At 40.0% G+C, this 18,286-nt stretch overlaps 1 protein-coding gene across 1 annotated transcript; it reads left to right on the forward strand.

Moving 5' to 3' along the window:
• The first annotated feature begins 203 nt into the window (after positions 1–203).
• Positions 204–8,492, forward strand: LOC101156084 (probable G-protein coupled receptor 22). Its single transcript, XM_011475959.3, has 3 exons — positions 204–599; positions 1,549–2,590; positions 6,815–8,492. Exon 3 carries the CDS (start codon positions 6,819–6,821, stop codon positions 8,133–8,135), a length of 1,317 nt encoding a protein of 438 aa, XP_011474261.1. The 5' UTR covers positions 204–599; positions 1,549–2,590; positions 6,815–6,818; the 3' UTR covers positions 8,136–8,492.
• Positions 8,493–18,286: the final 9,794 nt, after the last annotated feature.

Below are 18,286 nucleotides of genomic sequence, written 5' to 3' on the forward strand. Positions count from 1 at the left end.
GATGTCCCTTTGCAGCAGTTTGGGTGTTCAAGTCCCTGAGCAAAACTCTATAGCCTCATGCAGACGGTGACAGGGAAGAGAGGACACAAGCAGAAATAAAGGAAATACTTCCCCTTGGTGGGGAGGAAATGGTTAAGCCTATTACTGCAAACCAATCAGGATTGGGGGAGCACTGCAAACCTCCGCAGTGAGAGAGAGGGAGAGAGGAGGAGAGCAGAGAGATACCAGGAGTGTGATGGTTTGCACTTCCATCCAGGCAGTTAGACAGGAGAGGAGCATTACGGAGTTGCTTAAATCGGGAGCACTCACAAAAACAGTTTAACTGGATGCCGAGGAGCAAAAATGAGACAACATGACGGGGGAATCATCTTTAATTTCATCTTTGAGTCTTTGTCAGCAAGCTTCTATTCTTCTGATGGATACTTGTGTGGAAAAGAGTGACTCCTAAATTAAAAACCTGGTTGAATTTTCCTGTCTGACTCTTGCAAAAAGCAGGAGGTAAAGCAGCAGTTACATCAACACTCGGCTAAAACTGTTGCGGACGCCAAAGGACAGGGGACATCCCGGTGAACGGAGCAGCTCACATTCTCTTGTTGACGGTGAGCTTGGCTGCTTGGCTGCGTTTTCAGGGATTATTTTTAGTGATCTCAAATAAAGCGGCTTGCTTATGACACCAAAAGAAGCCCAACACCAAAGACTAGCACTGTGTTTACCATGATTTCTTGAAAACTGTAATTATAAAACATTTGTACATATTTAAATGGGAAAACTAAAAAAAAAAAAAATTAATAAATTCTGAATGTCATCCATCGTAACGGATAGATCGTCTATGATGAGCTGCAAACATCAGACTTCAAAGGCTTTCTGTTTTTTCTCACTTCTACGCATAATTTTGTTTCCCAGCAACGCACATGCATGAATGTCAGATTATAAAACAACTTGTGTTAATATAAAATAAAAGCTAAACAGGTAAGGTACTCACAATCCTTTGTTCCTAAAAGATTGGCGAAAAAACGTTAAGTCTAGGGATATCACTAGTCTAGGGAAACATCATTGGAGAGGGACAGTCTCCATGGCCTCACACACAAGGGTGCACCCATGTTGTCAAGATGAGTTACCAAAAAGGGGAACACAGTAGTCATCCCTTCACTGAAGGTGTCCCGTTTGTGCAAATTTGATGATCCCTTCTATTGTTGTGTCCAAAACCATGCAATACTTTTTTGCACTTTGCTGCTTGGACTTTAGTTTATAATACAGTAAACAAGAATGTCAAAATGTCTCTGTGGTTTATGTAGTCACTATGGTTTATGTAAAATACCGGTCGCTTGTGTGTGAGCTTCTTTTGTGTTACTGTTATGTAAATGCAAAAAAAGGAACAAGATAAGACATCACAGGCTTGTTGCTATGTTAATATGATTTTCCTTGTCACCTCTCTGCTGAGAATATGTTTTGTTTTCACAAACACATCCCCCACACTTCTCTATGCACTCTGTTTTCTCTCACTCCCTCCATCACCTAATACTCTCCCTTTTTCGCTTTTCCCTCCAGGTCATTCCGCACCAAACACCTGGGACTAAGAAACCGCAGAAGATGCAGCCCGTGTTCTAGCATTTGTCTAAAGTGTGGGGCTTTCTGTGTTGTGAAACCATCTTCCACTACCTTGTGATAGTGACCTTTAAACTGTCTGCTGGACTACCCTCTAGCACATGCTCTTCCTGGTGATTGCATATGCCATGGTGGCTGGATACGCGTGCACTTACGCCATCTCTGGTGATCCAAGGTTCGATATGAGCCAAAAACCCAGTTTAAAAGTTAATGACAGTGGGATCCAGAAGAACAGAGGCTGATGAGAAAAGTGGAGAGTGAAGGTTTGTTCCATTAGTGCTCCCAGGGGGAGACATGGGTCTGGATGCTTCCCCAGCCCACTGACCTATCCCTAACAAATCCTGGACACTGCTTGTTTTATTCTACTGCTGGAGAATCTTCATGGTTTACTGACAGCTCTGCTTGTTGGAGTACGTGCCGATGGATGTAACAAAATTTTAATATTTACATATCTATCTTTACACTGTGAACTAAAAAAACATAACAAAAAGCAGGGATTTGGATGACATTTTGAGAAGCACTGTGCAGTGGAGCGTCTGTGTTTCTTTATTTTTCTTTGTTGGCTCAAACCTTTCCTGGCTCAGAACGTCGTGGAATTATAAACAGGCAATGTCTCCAAAGTTGTATCCCTTTTCCAATTGCCTCTCAATGCTCACCGAAGCAAAAATACACCTGAGAAATCTTTCGTAGACTACAATTGTGCATATTCTCTAACGTCCAGCGGTGCAGATGGTGAATTCCCAAGGTTCCACGCCATTGAGGTCACTGAAAAAAGCTTGCGCCCAACAGCCAGGAGCTTGTGCTGCTGTCAGCCTCTCTGAGATGGACTTGCAGTGAAAGGAAAAGCATCGCTGGGGGGCTCTGGTGGAGCGGAAACACTTTTCCACAGGCTATGTTTGGATGTGATGCTCGTCTCCGAGGACCTAACGTGGACTCCGTGCCCTGATTACATAGCCCTGGTATTCAGATAATTCTGGAGGGAAGGGTAAATACGTCATACTTTACTCTAAGTTGTCTGGAATTGGGGAACTGTTAAAACAATTCAAGTGATGTGTTTATTGAAGTTTCTTCCATAGTTTGTGTGCAATAGATTTATTTTATTTGGTTATTTTTTCTGTCATGGTAAAAGCTTGAGGAATTTTAGTGTCTTCAGAAATATCCAGTATTTCAGCCCATCTCTAAAGGTTATGACTTATTGTAAGTTCATAACATAAAATAAATTTGAAATCACAAGGTTAGTTACCACCATTGACTTTATAGGAGAACTGGACTGAGCATCACCTCCACCTTGGGGTTTTAAAAAGGAAGTACTTGCTGGTCCCAAAAGTCTGATGGACTTCTAGTGAGAAATAAACAGCTATTACCTGAAGTAAGTTATATGGGTTGTCTCAATCATTCAGTCCAGTTCTCTTGTACAGTCTATGGTTACCACCAAATAAAAACCACAGTCCACATTTCTTCTAAAAAAATACTCCATTTTAGGAAGATGATTGACGAAACAGTTTTCATCTTAACTGTACTCTTAAATAATGTGAATAGCACAGGAAGTCAAAAACACACAAAGAGCCTTAATTTGTATTTAGATATTTCCCATAGATATATTCTATTGGATAACAAACAAGATTTTAGATAGTTGCAACATGAAAGAACCTGTAAGTCACAAAAGAAAAAAAGTCAGATCTAATTTTTAATTGTATACTCTTTAGGAGTTATGTCTCACTCATATTAACCTAAGGAAGTTCATGAAATGTCCCAAAATGTTTATATAGTTTTTAATTTCCGAAAGTAAATTGTCACATCTCTATGTTGCCTACTCTGAAAAATAATCTAATTTTAAAAAGTAACAAATTGGTGAAGAGTATCTCAAACTCATGTATAACCCTTCTGAATTAATGGCACAAATTACTTCTTAAAGACGACGTCCAGGGGGTGAGACTGGTTGGCATATTTCTGCGCAACACTTTGTGAATTTAGCCAAAAAATTATTGTGTATCTGTAAAAAATGTAAATTTTCTTAACCAGTCCACCGTTTTAGAAATTTATATCAGCTTAACAGTGACAAACAGGAAGTAGGAAGTGGCGGAGGAGAGGTGATATTGTTGGGATTGCAAGCAGCAATTATTCTGCTAAGCATTTCATCCATACTTGACAAACACTCAGTAAATTAAGACTTTGCAGGGGCTTTTAGTCCATATGAACAAGATATTAGAATATTGAACATCAGCAAAGGATTCGAGCCACAGTTTTTCTTGAAAATTAGTCACATTGCAGTTGGGAGGTTTTGTTGTCTTGGCTGTTATCTTATTTGTCATTTTTGTTTAAGTTTCTACGTAAATCAAAAAAAAAAAATCTCGCATTTTTCTGTGACATTCTGGATTAATAAAACCACATAAAGTCTAAAGGTGGATCACATGAAATGTCTGCACTGGCATTTATGTACTGGAAAGTTCACATAACAGGTTGTGTGAGGACGAAGCCAAGTTGTTCAAGTGTTCTTTATCCAGCATAAAATTGTGGGGGCCTTGTTTGCTTTCTAACAAACCTTGTTGGGGTTCATTAACTAGCCCCCACTTTCCATTACTAGGTTTGAGGTAAATTGAGATGTTGTAATTCCTTTTAAAGACCACTAAAGGCTGGTCAGAAAAAAAAAGTTTTTTATTCACTCATATGTTGAGAAGTAGAACTTTAACCCCAAAATAAGCATGTACAACCTTAGCCTTATGTTGTTAACATCTTTAATAATTTTTTATTTATTTCTTATTTCCGAACAACTCACTTTACCATGTCCCACCAAATCAACTATTATTAGAATGTTGTAGGCGGGGTGGAGAAAATTCCAACTAATACCTAATTCAGAATTCTTTATCACTTTTAACCCTTGTGCTATCCTATGATCCCACCCTTACATTGACATGTTAACCCTACCATAATAAAGGTGGATAAAGGTGAAGAGGATTTCATGTAATTCATGGACACCAGTGAAGATTACAAATCATTGAAGAAAAAAGGTTCAGCGCACTGTCTAGTGGGTCTAGATGACCCAACTCCCAATGTTAAAGTCTCTAGGATAGCACAAGGGTCACAAATTATATGGGAATCAGTCCACGACATATAGTGAGGGCAAAAAAGTATTTTTCAGTCACCAATTCTACAACTGGTCTAACGTGAAAAAAATTAGGTCTATAATGTTCATCATAAGCAGACTTCAATTGTGGGAAACAAACCAGATTTGCAAACACTGTAAGTGCCATTTTGGATCCTTTCTTTCATGCAGATCTTTCCCCTTTATTTAACCTGGTAAGCTATTAAGAACATGTTCTTATTTACAATAAAGACCTGGGAAGTGGATAAATATTTCTCAAGAACTGTGAGATTTCGGGGGTGTGGCTGGGCAACACAGAATTTCAACTCCCTTCAAAGATTCTCTATTGGATTGACGTCTGGACGTTGGCTGGGCCACCTCAGAGCCTTGAAATGCTTTTCACAGCTACTTCTTTGTTCCACGGGTGACGTGTTTGGGATTATTGTCACAATGTAAGATCTAGTGAAATTTCTTCCTAAATACTCTCACTGATGGAAGGAGGTTTTTGCCCAAACTTTCACCATACTGAGTCCCATTTATCCTTTCCTTAATCCAGGTCAGTTGTTTTGTCCATATAATCCTTGTGCTATCCTAGGCACTTTGACATTGGGAGAGAGGTCATCTAGACCCCACAAGATAGTGCGCTGAACTTTTTTCTTCAATGATTTGTGATCTTCACTGGTTTCCATGAATTACATGAAATCCTCTTCAGTTATTTCAACCTTTGTCATGGTAGGGATAACACGTCACTGGTCATCTTGACCACATAGGATAGCACAAGAGTTACCAGTTAAACAGCGTCAAAGCATGCTATTCATCCCTGCTTCACAGTTGGCTTGGTGTCTCTGGGAAGCAGCTCAGCATTATTTCCCCTTTAAACACGGCCAGTGGGGTTTATACCAAGGAGTTCCATTTAGCTCTGCTTAGATCACAAACTGTTCTACCAGTCCTACTCTGGATCAACTAGATGTATTCTGGCAAAGTTTAGATTGTTCTGGAGATGTTCTGGCATAGGCAGGGGGATCTATTGAGCACTGCCAGTTTTAAATCCAGACAACGTTGTGCGTTACTAAAAGTGTCCTTTGTTTTAGTGGTCACAGCTCAATTCAAGTCATTGAACAGTTCCCCAGCGCAGTTAAAGATAATTTGTACCCAAACAAGTGAGATGTTGTACGGAGCTCCAGGTGGAGTGAGATCATCAGTGATCTTGTACTTCTTTCTTTTTCCAATAATTGCTCCAACAGTTGATCTCTTCTCACCAAGCTGTTGTCTTATTGTAGATTGAACACCTGAACAAGACTGGGATGAACCAATCTTGTTCCTGGTGTCCTTTGACAACTCTTTTGTCTTGTTCATGGTAGAAAGGTTGCAGTCTGACTGTTTCAAAGTGTGTGGAGAATAGAAGATCATCTTAAAGAAGTAATGGGTGTGTGAGGGACAGAATTCCTGCTTGTTTAATGGAGCTTATTTTCTGCACTATAAACTCTTTAAAAATCATACAATATGATTTTCTGCATTCTTTTTTTTTTGCACATTTTCACTATCGCAGTTGAAGTGCACATTACAGACCTCTTATCTTTTTAGATGGAGCAACTTGCTGATAGTGACTTACAATTACTTTTTACAACACTTTACATGTGTATTATAATGAAAACAAAACTCAACTACACGTGGAATAAATGCTTGAAGTTAACAAAAAAAAAGTCACAACGTAAGCACCAAATATTTCTTACTTGGTAAAAAACCTAAAATCATTTTTATTTTGTGCTTTTTCTAATTTGTGGTTGTTTTTCCTGGTACTGTTAAAAAGGCATCTGCTGTAACTTGCCAGTGTGTCTGTGTGGTTTGGTCCATTTTTGAGAAAGCAAATGTATCCAGTTGGAGGCGGGGTTTTTTTTGGGCGTTATACACACTTGCCTACTACTTCTTTGGTTTGTTTTAAAACAAGCATGAGAATCTCACATTAATGGGTGGAAATGGTCCCATGTAAAATTTTAGCCCAATGACATCTATGTCCTCAGCTAATTTCAAACAATCACTGCCTGGTGAAAATGTTGATTACACCTTACTATTATATAAATGTCAATATAACATTAAATGATGCTATTCTTTCTCTTTTTTCTACAGGATAATGCATATTCTTCTCTGCCCAGAAAAACAAGCCATCATGAGCAACGTTACAGTAACCGACAACACTGAATCCATCAGCCGCATCATGAGCCCGGCAATAACCAGCCCCCACCCTTACCCTGTGAGTTTCCAAGTCTCCCTCACAGGCTTCCTCATGCTGGAGATCCTGCTGGGCCTGAGCTCAAACATTACTGTGCTCGCCCTCTACTGTATGAAGTCGAATCTTGTAAGCTCCGTCAGTAACATCGTCACAATGAATCTCCATGTGTTGGATGTACTAGTTTGTGTTTGCTGTATCCCTCTCACCATTGTGGTGGTGCTGCTTTCCCTGGAAGGAGACACTGCCCTAGTCTGCTGTTTCCATGAAGCCTGCGTCTCCTTTGCTAGTATCGCCACCGCTGCAAACGTGCTTGCCATCACCCTTGATCGCTATGACATCTCAGTTAAACCTGCAAACCGAGTGCTGACAATGGGCAGGGCTCTGGCCCTGCTGGCTACTATTTGGGTGCTATCCTTTCTTAGCTTCCTTGTACCCTTTATTGAGGTGGGATTCTTTGCCCAAGGTCAAGCAGAACTGAATCAGACGGTCGTGGAAAATATGTCTGAAACAAACCAATTTTACAATGAACATGGACTGTATTACCACTTGCTGGCTCAGATTCCTATTTTCTTCTTCACTGCCATTGTGATGCTTATTACTTACTCAAAGATCCTGCAGGCACTGAACATTCGTATTGGAACACGTTTCCACAATTCACAAAAGAAGAAGGCTCGAAGGAAAAAGCGTCCCTCCATGACGGCCATGACGACACAGCAGGAGGCCACGGATGGCTCTCAAAGCAGCGGCAGCCGCAATCCCACACTTGGTATGCGCACCTCTGTGTCTGTCATAATTGCTCTGCGCAGGGCTGTCAAGCGCCACAGAGAGAGACGAGAACGCCAAAAGAGGGTTTTCAGGATGTCCCTTTTGATTGTTTCTACCTTTCTTTTGTGCTGGACTCCCATCACTGTACTGAACACAGTCATCTTGAGCACGGGTCCCAGTGACTTAATGGTCAAGTTAAGACTGGGTTTCCTGGTTATGGCCTATGGGACTACTGTTTTTCACCCTTTACTCTACGCCTTCACACGGCAGAAGTTCCAGAAAGTCTTAAAAAGCAAAATGAAGAAACGAGTGGTCTCAATCATTGAGGCAGATCCCACCCCCAACAATGCCATCATTCACAACTCTTGGATTGACCCAAAGAGGAACAAAAAGGTTACTTTTGAGGACAAAGATGCTCGATTGAAGTGTCTATCTTCTGTAGATGTGGAGTGAAGGAACTACCTATGCTGGGCTAAAACAAAAATAATCCAGTCAAAGCAGCTAACAGTGACATCAGGGGATGATTAAAAAGGGAACATGGTAATCCAAAGCATTCATGTAAAAAGTGCAATAGAATGTACATAGATAGAAGTTCAATAATTTATTATAATTATTTATTGAGAACAATGTAGTTTCATAGGTATCTTATATATTGTAGATATTGCATGGCCTTTTGTAACAGTAGTGATACACAGCACATTGTATAAAATACATGTAAAAAGGGTGAATAAGTTCTTTAATAGAGACAGAGGTAGTAAGTGTGATGTAAGCATATATTTATAAATAAAACTTGTGGTGACTTATGTAACAGTCCCTGTCTTAATGTAAGAATATTTGCAAATCCACAATCATTTAGCTTTTTTTTTTATAATGTTCTTTCACCCCAAATATCCCTTGTGACCACTAACTATACGAGATCTCTGGAAGGGGAAGACAATGAAACGGGGTGAGAGGTGTGAAAAGACGGCAATGACAGATCCTACATAGAAACATGGGAATGGAAAGTAGTGAACGTAATGTTGCTATGGTGAAATTTAGAAGGAAAAAAAAATTAAACAGGAAGTAATTTCTTAGAGTTCAACAATCACACACACACATTCCACAAACACAACAGAACACCATGGTTCTCATCATCCTGTTTGATATAAACCAGATGTAATCAAACTCCAGCCTGCTTTCGACTGCCTCCTGGAGCCCAGTGAACGCTCAGTACAGAAATATGGCAGCTGATTAAATAATAAATATTTTCCTAATCTTGTAAAAGCACAGATGTAGTATGCTTTCATTTGGAGGGTATTTAGTGAAGCTTAAGTACAAACAAGTGGCACAGATTTCCCGTTGTCAAAATAATCACACCAAGAAATGTGACAAAAACATGGCGGCAAATTTCCTGCAAAATTATAAACAAATAAGATTATATTTACAATATGTCAAACCACATTACATTTTCCCCAATTCTCTTTGCATCACAGTTCCATTTCTGTGCTTTCTTTTCATTGTCGGAAAATGGCAGTAAAAGTGAGTATTCCTGAGAGGCTGTGGCTTTTAAGTTATAGCACAGCTGTATATTTTGGCTTCCCCTTGTCTCATCATCAAGTTTGCCCTAAATAAAAAGGGAATAATTTATTCACACAGCCACAGAACAATTCCAGAAGTAAGCCTGTGCAGGAGAAATGAGAAATGTCAGTCTAATTTATTCAGTCTGCGCTTAAACGTCAAGTCTGGCTTCAGTGACAGAAACTCCGGGCTTATCACTAACAAGGGTGAGTGCTTCATTTAAGCCCTCACATCAAGGAGGATATTTCAGTCTGTTAAGTGGATACACCGAGTGATTTGTCATGCGTACATGCGAGTACACACGCGCTACATCTCAAACTTAATGCAGTAGCGTCTCCGCTGTCTCACATGTGGTGGAGAGCTCTTTAAATGTGGGGAACACAAGCCTGTTGGCTAGCACAGCTATTACACAACCTCAATCAAAAGCTTTTCTTGCTGCCGGCATCTGGTTTGTAGCACAGCATGGAGAATTGATACGGGAATATTGATGCAGCCAAGGTTCTTTATGAGCCTGTTTTAAACAGGGACTGAGTGTGTCGGTGGCTTGAGGGCACATCTGATTGAGAGTAAAGATGGGATCACAGCCAACAACAGATAAGCTGACAGGGCAGAGAGCTGACCTATGAGATGACATGTTTAACTTGAGGGTACTTTGACATAAATGCTTTTTTGAATGTCTGAGGAAATAATATAAGAGAAAAAGGTAATAGATGAGTTTTATGAGAAAAAAAAACTTACCGTTATTTCTACCAACCAACTGGAAATGATTTAGGTCCTAATGACCACCAGCAGTTAATTAGATCGCTGCTTAATAGTACAGCACCATCTTAACCACGGCTCTTGAAAAGACAGTATTAACTGACTGCCTACCAAAAGGACATCCGGAAGAAGGTTTTTATTTTATTTATCTATTTATTTTTTAAACTGAGTCGACTATGAGGCCACAGTTTGTTTTCAGTGTCGGGGCGAAGCTACAAAGCCAAAGGCAATAGGCCCAAAATGTTTCCCAGGCACAACCAAGTTTGTCTGATGTTCTGGGTGTCCAATGCTTTGATGTTACTTTCAGTCACACAGAAGCTATGTGAAGATTAGGACGGAAACATATAATTGCACTAAAAGATATCTGTTTTCATTTATTTTTCCAATTATTTCCTTCTTGGAGACAAATTGTGTGGAGAAACTAAGAGAGTTCAATTTATTGTTTTTGCCACTTGATTTCAATTCATTATTTGTTGCAATGTTTTGATTGAATTTTAGCTTTGGCACAGTAAAGCCCCTTTCAGACATGAAACATGCCATTCATAGCTCCATAAATCAAAAGTGAATGGGATTTAGTCATTGATGACTTTCACAGTAATGCTTCCCACAGCTTGATCAAACCCTAACAGGAAGAGGCACAGCATAAACATAATATTTACAATGAACACCAGAATGAAAAGTGCATCAAACAACAAACTAGACAATGCAAAAAATAGTCCAATTATCATCTAAGATTTTGAAATCTTGGTTTTCAGATCAACAGTAGAACTGACATTTGACTACAGGATACAATTAGCGAAATTTGCTATAACCTGGCATAACATCATTCAACATTTCACACGATCAATGTTTTACCCCAAAACTCTATAACTCTATAATTAACCGTTGTTGTCATAGAAAATATAATCAGATTAACAGTGCAATGAAATAACAACTATTATAAAGCATATTTGTTAAGAAATACATTTTAATATTTTTCACAAGTTAATTTTAGAAGCTTAAAAATCCTGAGATTTAGAAATTATTTTTCTCTGGTAGTTTATTTCCCCTCTGTCCTTTTCCCCTTTAGTTCTCACTACAGTTAAGAATTCCCACTGTCCCACTCACATACATTATTATCATTGTGTCCTTCTGCCTGTCTTTCAATAGTTACCCCTCATAGAAAGCCACCCCCAATTCAGTTGCCAGCTTCTCAGGTCTCCTCTCCATCTAGCCACAGACACAGAATAAAAGCCTGGGAAATCACATTACTCTGTCTGTACGGAGCCTCTATTGCATTAGGTCAGCGAACACTCAACTGTAATTCTGCTACTGTAGAGAAAGAAGAAAGTGGATTGAACCCACCAGACAGCACGGCTTGACAAATTGTTGCTTGTGGTCATTTTCCAAATGTAAGGCTCTCTAAACCACATATAAAGTGATAGAAGGACATCTTATAGACTTGGAAGATGTATGTCCTTGATAAAATAAAATCCTCTAATTTCTGTGCAAGAAAACCTTTGGCAGGGACACCAACCAGGAACCAAAGACACGATGGAGTGTGACCTCCACCTGCTATGAACTTAATCACATTGGTGTGTGGATTAATCAGTTTTCTTTAAAATCATTTTACAACATTGTTGTCACCAGCAGCATGCAAACACTTAAAGACATAAAAACATTTTTTAACCCAAACAAAAAAGAGAAAAGAAAAATTACAGTATGAGCATCTTTTTTTTGTCTGGCGAGCAGAAAAAAATGACATGTCTATTTTGGTGTGCAATAATAGTAAATCAATTCCAAACATGAAACAATGAAAAATCTGATCCTCATTAGGAAAATCTTTTTCAAACATAAAAGCTGACAGGAATAATTAGGTTTGGAGCGAACATGACTTTATGGCCAGGAAAGCATGTTGATGTGTGCGTTTTTGTGTGGGTACTGTACCTGTAATTCAGCGTGTACTACAGCACAAGCAGCTTTCTTCACTCATTGTGTTCACGCAAACATAAGCCTGTCCAGTTGTTTTATCAGTCAATGACAGAATGTTAACCACTGTGTGTGAGAGCAGAGAGACTGCAGGGAAAACATCTCTGCCCTTCAGTTCTCCTCACAGTGATGACTTGTGTTTCCTGATTTTTAACCACACTCCTTTCTCAGTGCCAAAAACACTAAGCTATCACAACACTTTCCTTGAAATGAAGAGTTTAGAACAAAATAAAGAATTTAACATCAAAAGAAAAAAACAAATTTTCCAAGAGATTATTTTACATTTGTATTACCTTTTGTTACAATTTTTGACTGAAAAAAAAAACCAGTTGCGTAAAATATATATATATGTATCCGTTAGTCAATTTGTCAAAATAACCATTATTGCTTTTCATATGCAATATACATTTTTTATGATGATGAAGGACATTAAAAGAAGAAGTTAAGCTAAAAACTTCATTTATGAGTATTCTTTATTCATATCAATCTCAGTTTCAGTTTCCGTTTCAGGTCAGTGATTGCGGGTTTGAGTCTGAAGACCAACTAAAAAGGTAACCCCATACCTCCTAGCTGGACTCTCAGCATTAAAAGATGTCTTCTGGGTTAAACTACCAAATTGTTTCGCAGTGTGGCGGAGACTCCACTTCCCCGCTGCCTCAAGCTATAGGCCAAATCCTAAGAAAAATTTTACAAATGCAGGTGTGTAACAAGTAATAAGGTTTGAATTTTACCTTAAAAAGTATCAGATCTCATGTATTATTAACTTCAAGAGGATGTCATACCACTAATTTACTGTACCACTAAATCAGTGAGCAATGTTAATCAAAATGTTGACGAAAACTATACTATACTAGACGAAAACTGTAATATTTCTTTAAGGATCTAACTGAGCCGTTCTCTCCCTCTTTTTTTTTTTTTTGTGCATTGAAAATGTCTTCATCCTTTGAATTCAGCTTCTCTGGGGTCTTTCAAATCCTGGTCAAGGACGTGTGAAAGACAAATTTAATAACTTGCTAAAAAGACCAAGTCAAATTTATACTGCTGACCTCAATTTTTCAGGGAAGAATGATGTCTCTGACGCGGGTCGGTTAAAACGTCTAGAAGTGATTTGAGACAGTTTTAGCGTTCTGACATAAACTGGGCTTTCTCAGGGCTTTGTTTCTGAAGCTATAAATCTTTTAGGAGTTCAGTGGAATGCTCTTGAGGCAAGAAGGTTATTGCGTTTGGCTTAGGTTAAAATAAAAGAAAAAAGAAAAAGCTTTACATTTGTCTCTTAAACCAAAATGATCAAATATCAACTTTATTCTAAAACAACAGAAATGTTTTATAACAGCCTGGAAGGAAAACTACAAACTGAGGTTTATGATCATAAAGAAAATATAATATCAAGGACACAATAAATATATGGTCGTATCTATGAATCCATAAGGGAATTGTCGTAGAGGCCAGGTCCCCAGCAGAGAAGTAACATTTCGTTTTCACATAAAAATCCCTTAAGGGACTTGTTGCCGCAGTGTCATCTGGCCATTATTTTAGCAGATCTGTCGGGTTTGTGGACGTGCTGCAATGTCGCTGTGAGCTGGTATAACCTATCAACCTCAAGGTTGGCTTTATGTATTCTGGGATGCAGCCCTCCTGCTCAGCTAGAATGGTTATCATCAGCATCTGACAGATCAAACAAGCAAATTTCCCCTCTGCAGAACCGTTGCATCCTCTGTCATTACATCATTTTGAAGCTTCTGGCAAAAGAAGAGCATTGACAGGAAAAAATAAATCTAACCAGAAAAGATGTTCTTTTTTCTTCTAGTTTTCACTTTCTTGCTTGTGCAGTGAAATGTTCTCACCAGGATCCACATGATATTTCCTGTGTTGCCCGTTGTTGGATGATTGGCTGATTGAACGGTAATGTGAGCGCGCAGGTGTACAGGTGGTCCTTGGTGAAAGTCATTACAGCTGGCTTTCCGCGGAAGCTCTGCTGAGTAAAGTCAGATGCAGCCTTTCAAACGAAGAGAGAGCAGAGCGGGGCACATCAAGTCATTTATCCGCTCTCAAAAGAGCTGCAACAGTGTGCAGCTGTAAACATTTTGCCGCCGAGCACTCCTGAGACACGCACTCGAAAAGAGGATAGCAGCTATCAGGCTCTTTCACAGAAGAAGCCCATGTGAATACAACTCTTGCGCTGAATGCACTGGCGAGGGGATAAATATACACAGAGCTGCTACAGGCAAATAATTCAGACGAGATATGAAAAAATACAAAATGTTATTCATATTTATGAGAATGAAGAAAGCTGGTTTGTGCAACTAAAGTAGCACCCCCTTTCAGCAGATGCTGCAAGACCTTCTAGAATAAGCTTATATTTACAGCTTTTGTGACAAGTGTTTATGCTGCTGTTGAACCAAAATGCCAAATTATTACATAAAGAATATTTGATTAGACTGTCTTGTAGACGTCTCCATGGAAAAGCGTTTTTTTTAAGCTATTAGGTCACATTGCCCCCTACTGGATATATTTATATGACTTCCTTGTTCAATTGAATGTGGAGACATGAATCCATGTCGCAGTCAGATAAAATCCTAAATAGCTGATTTACATGCAAACAGTGGGAGAGGTCAACAGAAGCCATCTCATAGAATTTTAATAAACCCGTTTGCAGCAAAGTGCTATGACACAAAAGGGGCCCACCATGGCTTTGTTTACTGCAGCAGTATTACTTCAAAATATCTCCTACTTTATGATTTTTATAAAATATGGTTATTGTTTGTGACGGGGTTCTTCTCAGCAGCAAAAAAATAAATAACTCGGAAATAAGATGGCCAAGCAAGCAGACTCAAAATTTCAAAAATGGGATTTTATTGATCCCCACAAAAAAAAAACAAAAAAAAAACAATCAGACAAACAATTCAGCTGATTCTGGGAGAGCTTGTTGCCATCACTGCAACCAAGACTGCTCTCTTCCAACTGAAAAAAGTTCACCCCTTATAAAGACCTAGCCCCTCCCACAGGCCAATTATCCAAACAATTCCTTAAAACAACTTACTAGAAGATTCATCCACATAATTCCAAACTTACAGATATTTAACAGAAAAAACAACAACAGTTGAAATACAGAAATAGGTTTGAAACAAAATCAATTAGACAAGAAGGGGAACAAAGCAAAAAAATAATTCTGACATGTGAAGTCACTTCCTGTTTCCTGTGGATATAAATGCTGATGTGTCCATGGCTCTGGTTTGGCTGTTGGTGGAGGAAAACTTTGATGGTGAGTGAGATTCTGTTTAAAACCAAGTGTGCACCCTTATAATTAAACAAAACATGAAATGTGAATGATTTGTCCCACAAAACTATAAACTGTTACTGGGCTGGGAGAAAAGAAAAAACAAACAAACAACTAAGGCTCATGTTCAGGCTCTGTCCTGCAACCTGTGACGCTACTTCGTCACATCATCCCCCTCCTCTCCAAGGTTGGCGCTGTATGGCAACCTGGAAAGATAATCAGCCACCAGGTTCATCTTGTCAGATCGATGACGAACATCGAACCTAAATGGTTGCAGGGACAGGTACCATCGGGTGATTCGACTGTTGTGGTCCTTCATAGAGTTGATCCATGTCAGCGCTCTGTGATCAGTCTCTAGGTCAAACTCTCTTCCCAAAAGGTAATACCGCAGACGTTCCAATGCCCACTTGATGGCAAGAGCTTCTTTCTCCACTACAGAATACCTTGTTTCCCTTGGAAGCAGTTTCCGGCTTAGGTACAGGACAGGATGTTCTTGACCTGGATCCCCTTGTACCAAGACAGCTCCAAAACCCACTGCAGAGGCATCCACCTGAACCAGGAATCGCTTGTTGAAGTCTGGGCTTATGAGGACTGGAGTAGAGCATAAACAGGCTTTTAATGCATTGAAGGCTCTCTCACATTCCTCAGTCCAACAAAGTGGATTTTTCTGGCCTTTAGCTGTTAATGCAGTGAGTGGTGCTGCAATTGTAGCAAAATCTGCCACAAACCGACGGTACCAACCAGCTAGCCCAAGAAAAGACCGGATCTCCTTCTTGGTTTTAGGCCGAGGGCAATTTCGGACAGCTTCCACCTTGTCCAACTGTGGTCGCACCTCACCTTTTCCAAGCTGGTATCCCAGGTACTGGGTTTCTTGCTTTGCCCACTCACATTTAGAGATGTTGAGGGTCAGCCCCGAGTCTTTGAGTTTCCCCAGGACCCTTTTCAGGTGTTGGAGATGTTCCTCCCTGAAGATCACAACATCATCCAGGTATGCTGCACTGAACCCCTCACACCCCTGGAGTACCTTATTCATGAGTCTTTGGAATGTTGCAGGTGTTCCATGCAATCCAAAAGGCATCACAGTGAACTGGAAGAGACCCGAGGGTGTTTGGAAAGCAGTGTAAGGTCTACTGGATGCTGCTAATGGTACCTGCCAGTATCCCTTCCACATGTCCAGTGTCGTAATGTATGCAGCAGACCCGATCTTCTCCAACAAGTCATCAATCCTTGGCATAGGGTAAGCGTCAAACTCTGAAACAGAATTAAGTTTGCGGAAGTCAATGCAGATCCTCAATGAGCCATCTTTCTTCGTAACGAGTACCACTGGGCTGCACCACTCTGAGTTAGATGGTTCAATCACCCCTGAAGATAACATGGCGTCCACCTCTTCATGAAGTTTTCCAATCAGCTGCTGAGGAACTCTGTAAGGCTGCTGACGAACAGGTTTTGCCTCCTTCAGCCTGATAGTATGCTCTGCGAGCGTTGTTCTTCCTGGGTTGTTGCTGAACAGGGAAGGCACCTCCTGGAAAACCTGGGAGAGTTGTGTGATTTGCTCACGAGTAAGATGTTCTAATCCCAGTGTCAAAGTTTCTTTCAGCACTTCCTCATTTACAGCCTCCTTCTCTGGTTGTCCTACTACAAGTGTAGCTTTTACTGGCTGAGTGACTTGCTCTTTCCATTCTTTAAGAAGGTTCACATGATAAATTTGCTTTTTCTTCTTCCTTTCAGGATGTTCTATTTCATATGTGACTGGACTTATTTTTCTGGTCACCGTGTATGGTCCTTGCCATTTGGTTAGTATTTTACTGGTAGAGGACGGTAACAGAAGAAGAACTTTCTGACCTGGTTGGTACTCACGATGGCGTGCATGTTGGTCATACCAGGTTTTCTGCATTTTCTGAGCTTTCTGCAAATGCAGCTCAGCTTCGTCTCTGTAGTTTTGCAGTCGCTCCCTCATCTCCAGTATGTACTGCACGACACTCCTTCCTTCTTCCTTGGTTTTGATAGCAGAGTCCTCCCAAGACTTTTGAAGCAAGTCGAGTGAAGCAACTCGAGAGAGGAATGACAGAGTGCTATGTGCTGCGTGGCCCTGCGCGGTGCTCACAGTGTCGGAAATAAAGACAGATCCTCCTCACCTTGGCTACCCCGGCATCTTTTCTCGGCGGGGCCCCGTCACATTGTTAGACGTTCAAGAATCCTTTATTAAGATGGTGTGGTAAAAACAGACCACATAAAAAGACCCAGTCCAAAGAAAATAAAATGAAGGTCACAGTTGCATTTCTGAGTATTTCTTTATTAAAATCAATGTAAATTATGAGCAGATTAAAAAAAAAAGTCATTTAAGAAAGAGCTTAATTGTGATGTAGACAAGCTGGGCGGACCACAAGCTATTTGCTTCGATCCATTCTGATGCATCCACTTCTAGACAACTAGATTCATCTACGTCTCAATTTTTCTCATCTGAGCGAGCTGCCATCTGGCTCAAAACTGTACGGCTGGATAAATCTAATATTGCGCGCCATTTGGGTTGCACAGCTAATCTTCTGTTGCATTCACACTGGGCATGTGTTGTGCCTTTAATGGTGTTCACACTGGACTGTCACTACCCGATGTTTAATAGACACACGATTTGTACATGGAGCCCGCAAGAGAGGGCGAAATTTTGGAACGCAGAAGCCTGAATCATGTAAATGCGCATTTCCAAAGGCTTTTCATTTGAAGTGGTCACTTAAATACGCGTGTCCGAGGCTGCTGTTAGTGTAGCATTAGGTTGGGGATGTGAGGGGTGGTGAGGTAGTGGGAGAGGAGGTAAAACAGATAGCTCTCCGCAGTGGGGATGGGAAAGGGGCAAGGGGTTGCTCCGTACCAACGGTCTAACCCACAAATCAGAAAAGAATTTTCTAATGAACTACTCAGCAAAACTATGTCCAAGTCAATGACACAGATATTTGGATTTTGGCTAAAACAGGATAATCATTATTAATATACCACTAGGAACCCTTTTACAATAGATCAAAAGATGATTGGAGTGGTTTCAAAGAAG

Source organism: Oryzias latipes, chromosome 6 (genome assembly GCF_002234675.1).
Source record: "Oryzias latipes chromosome 6, ASM223467v1".
Lineage (NCBI taxonomy): Eukaryota > Metazoa > Chordata > Actinopteri > Beloniformes > Adrianichthyidae > Oryzias > Oryzias latipes.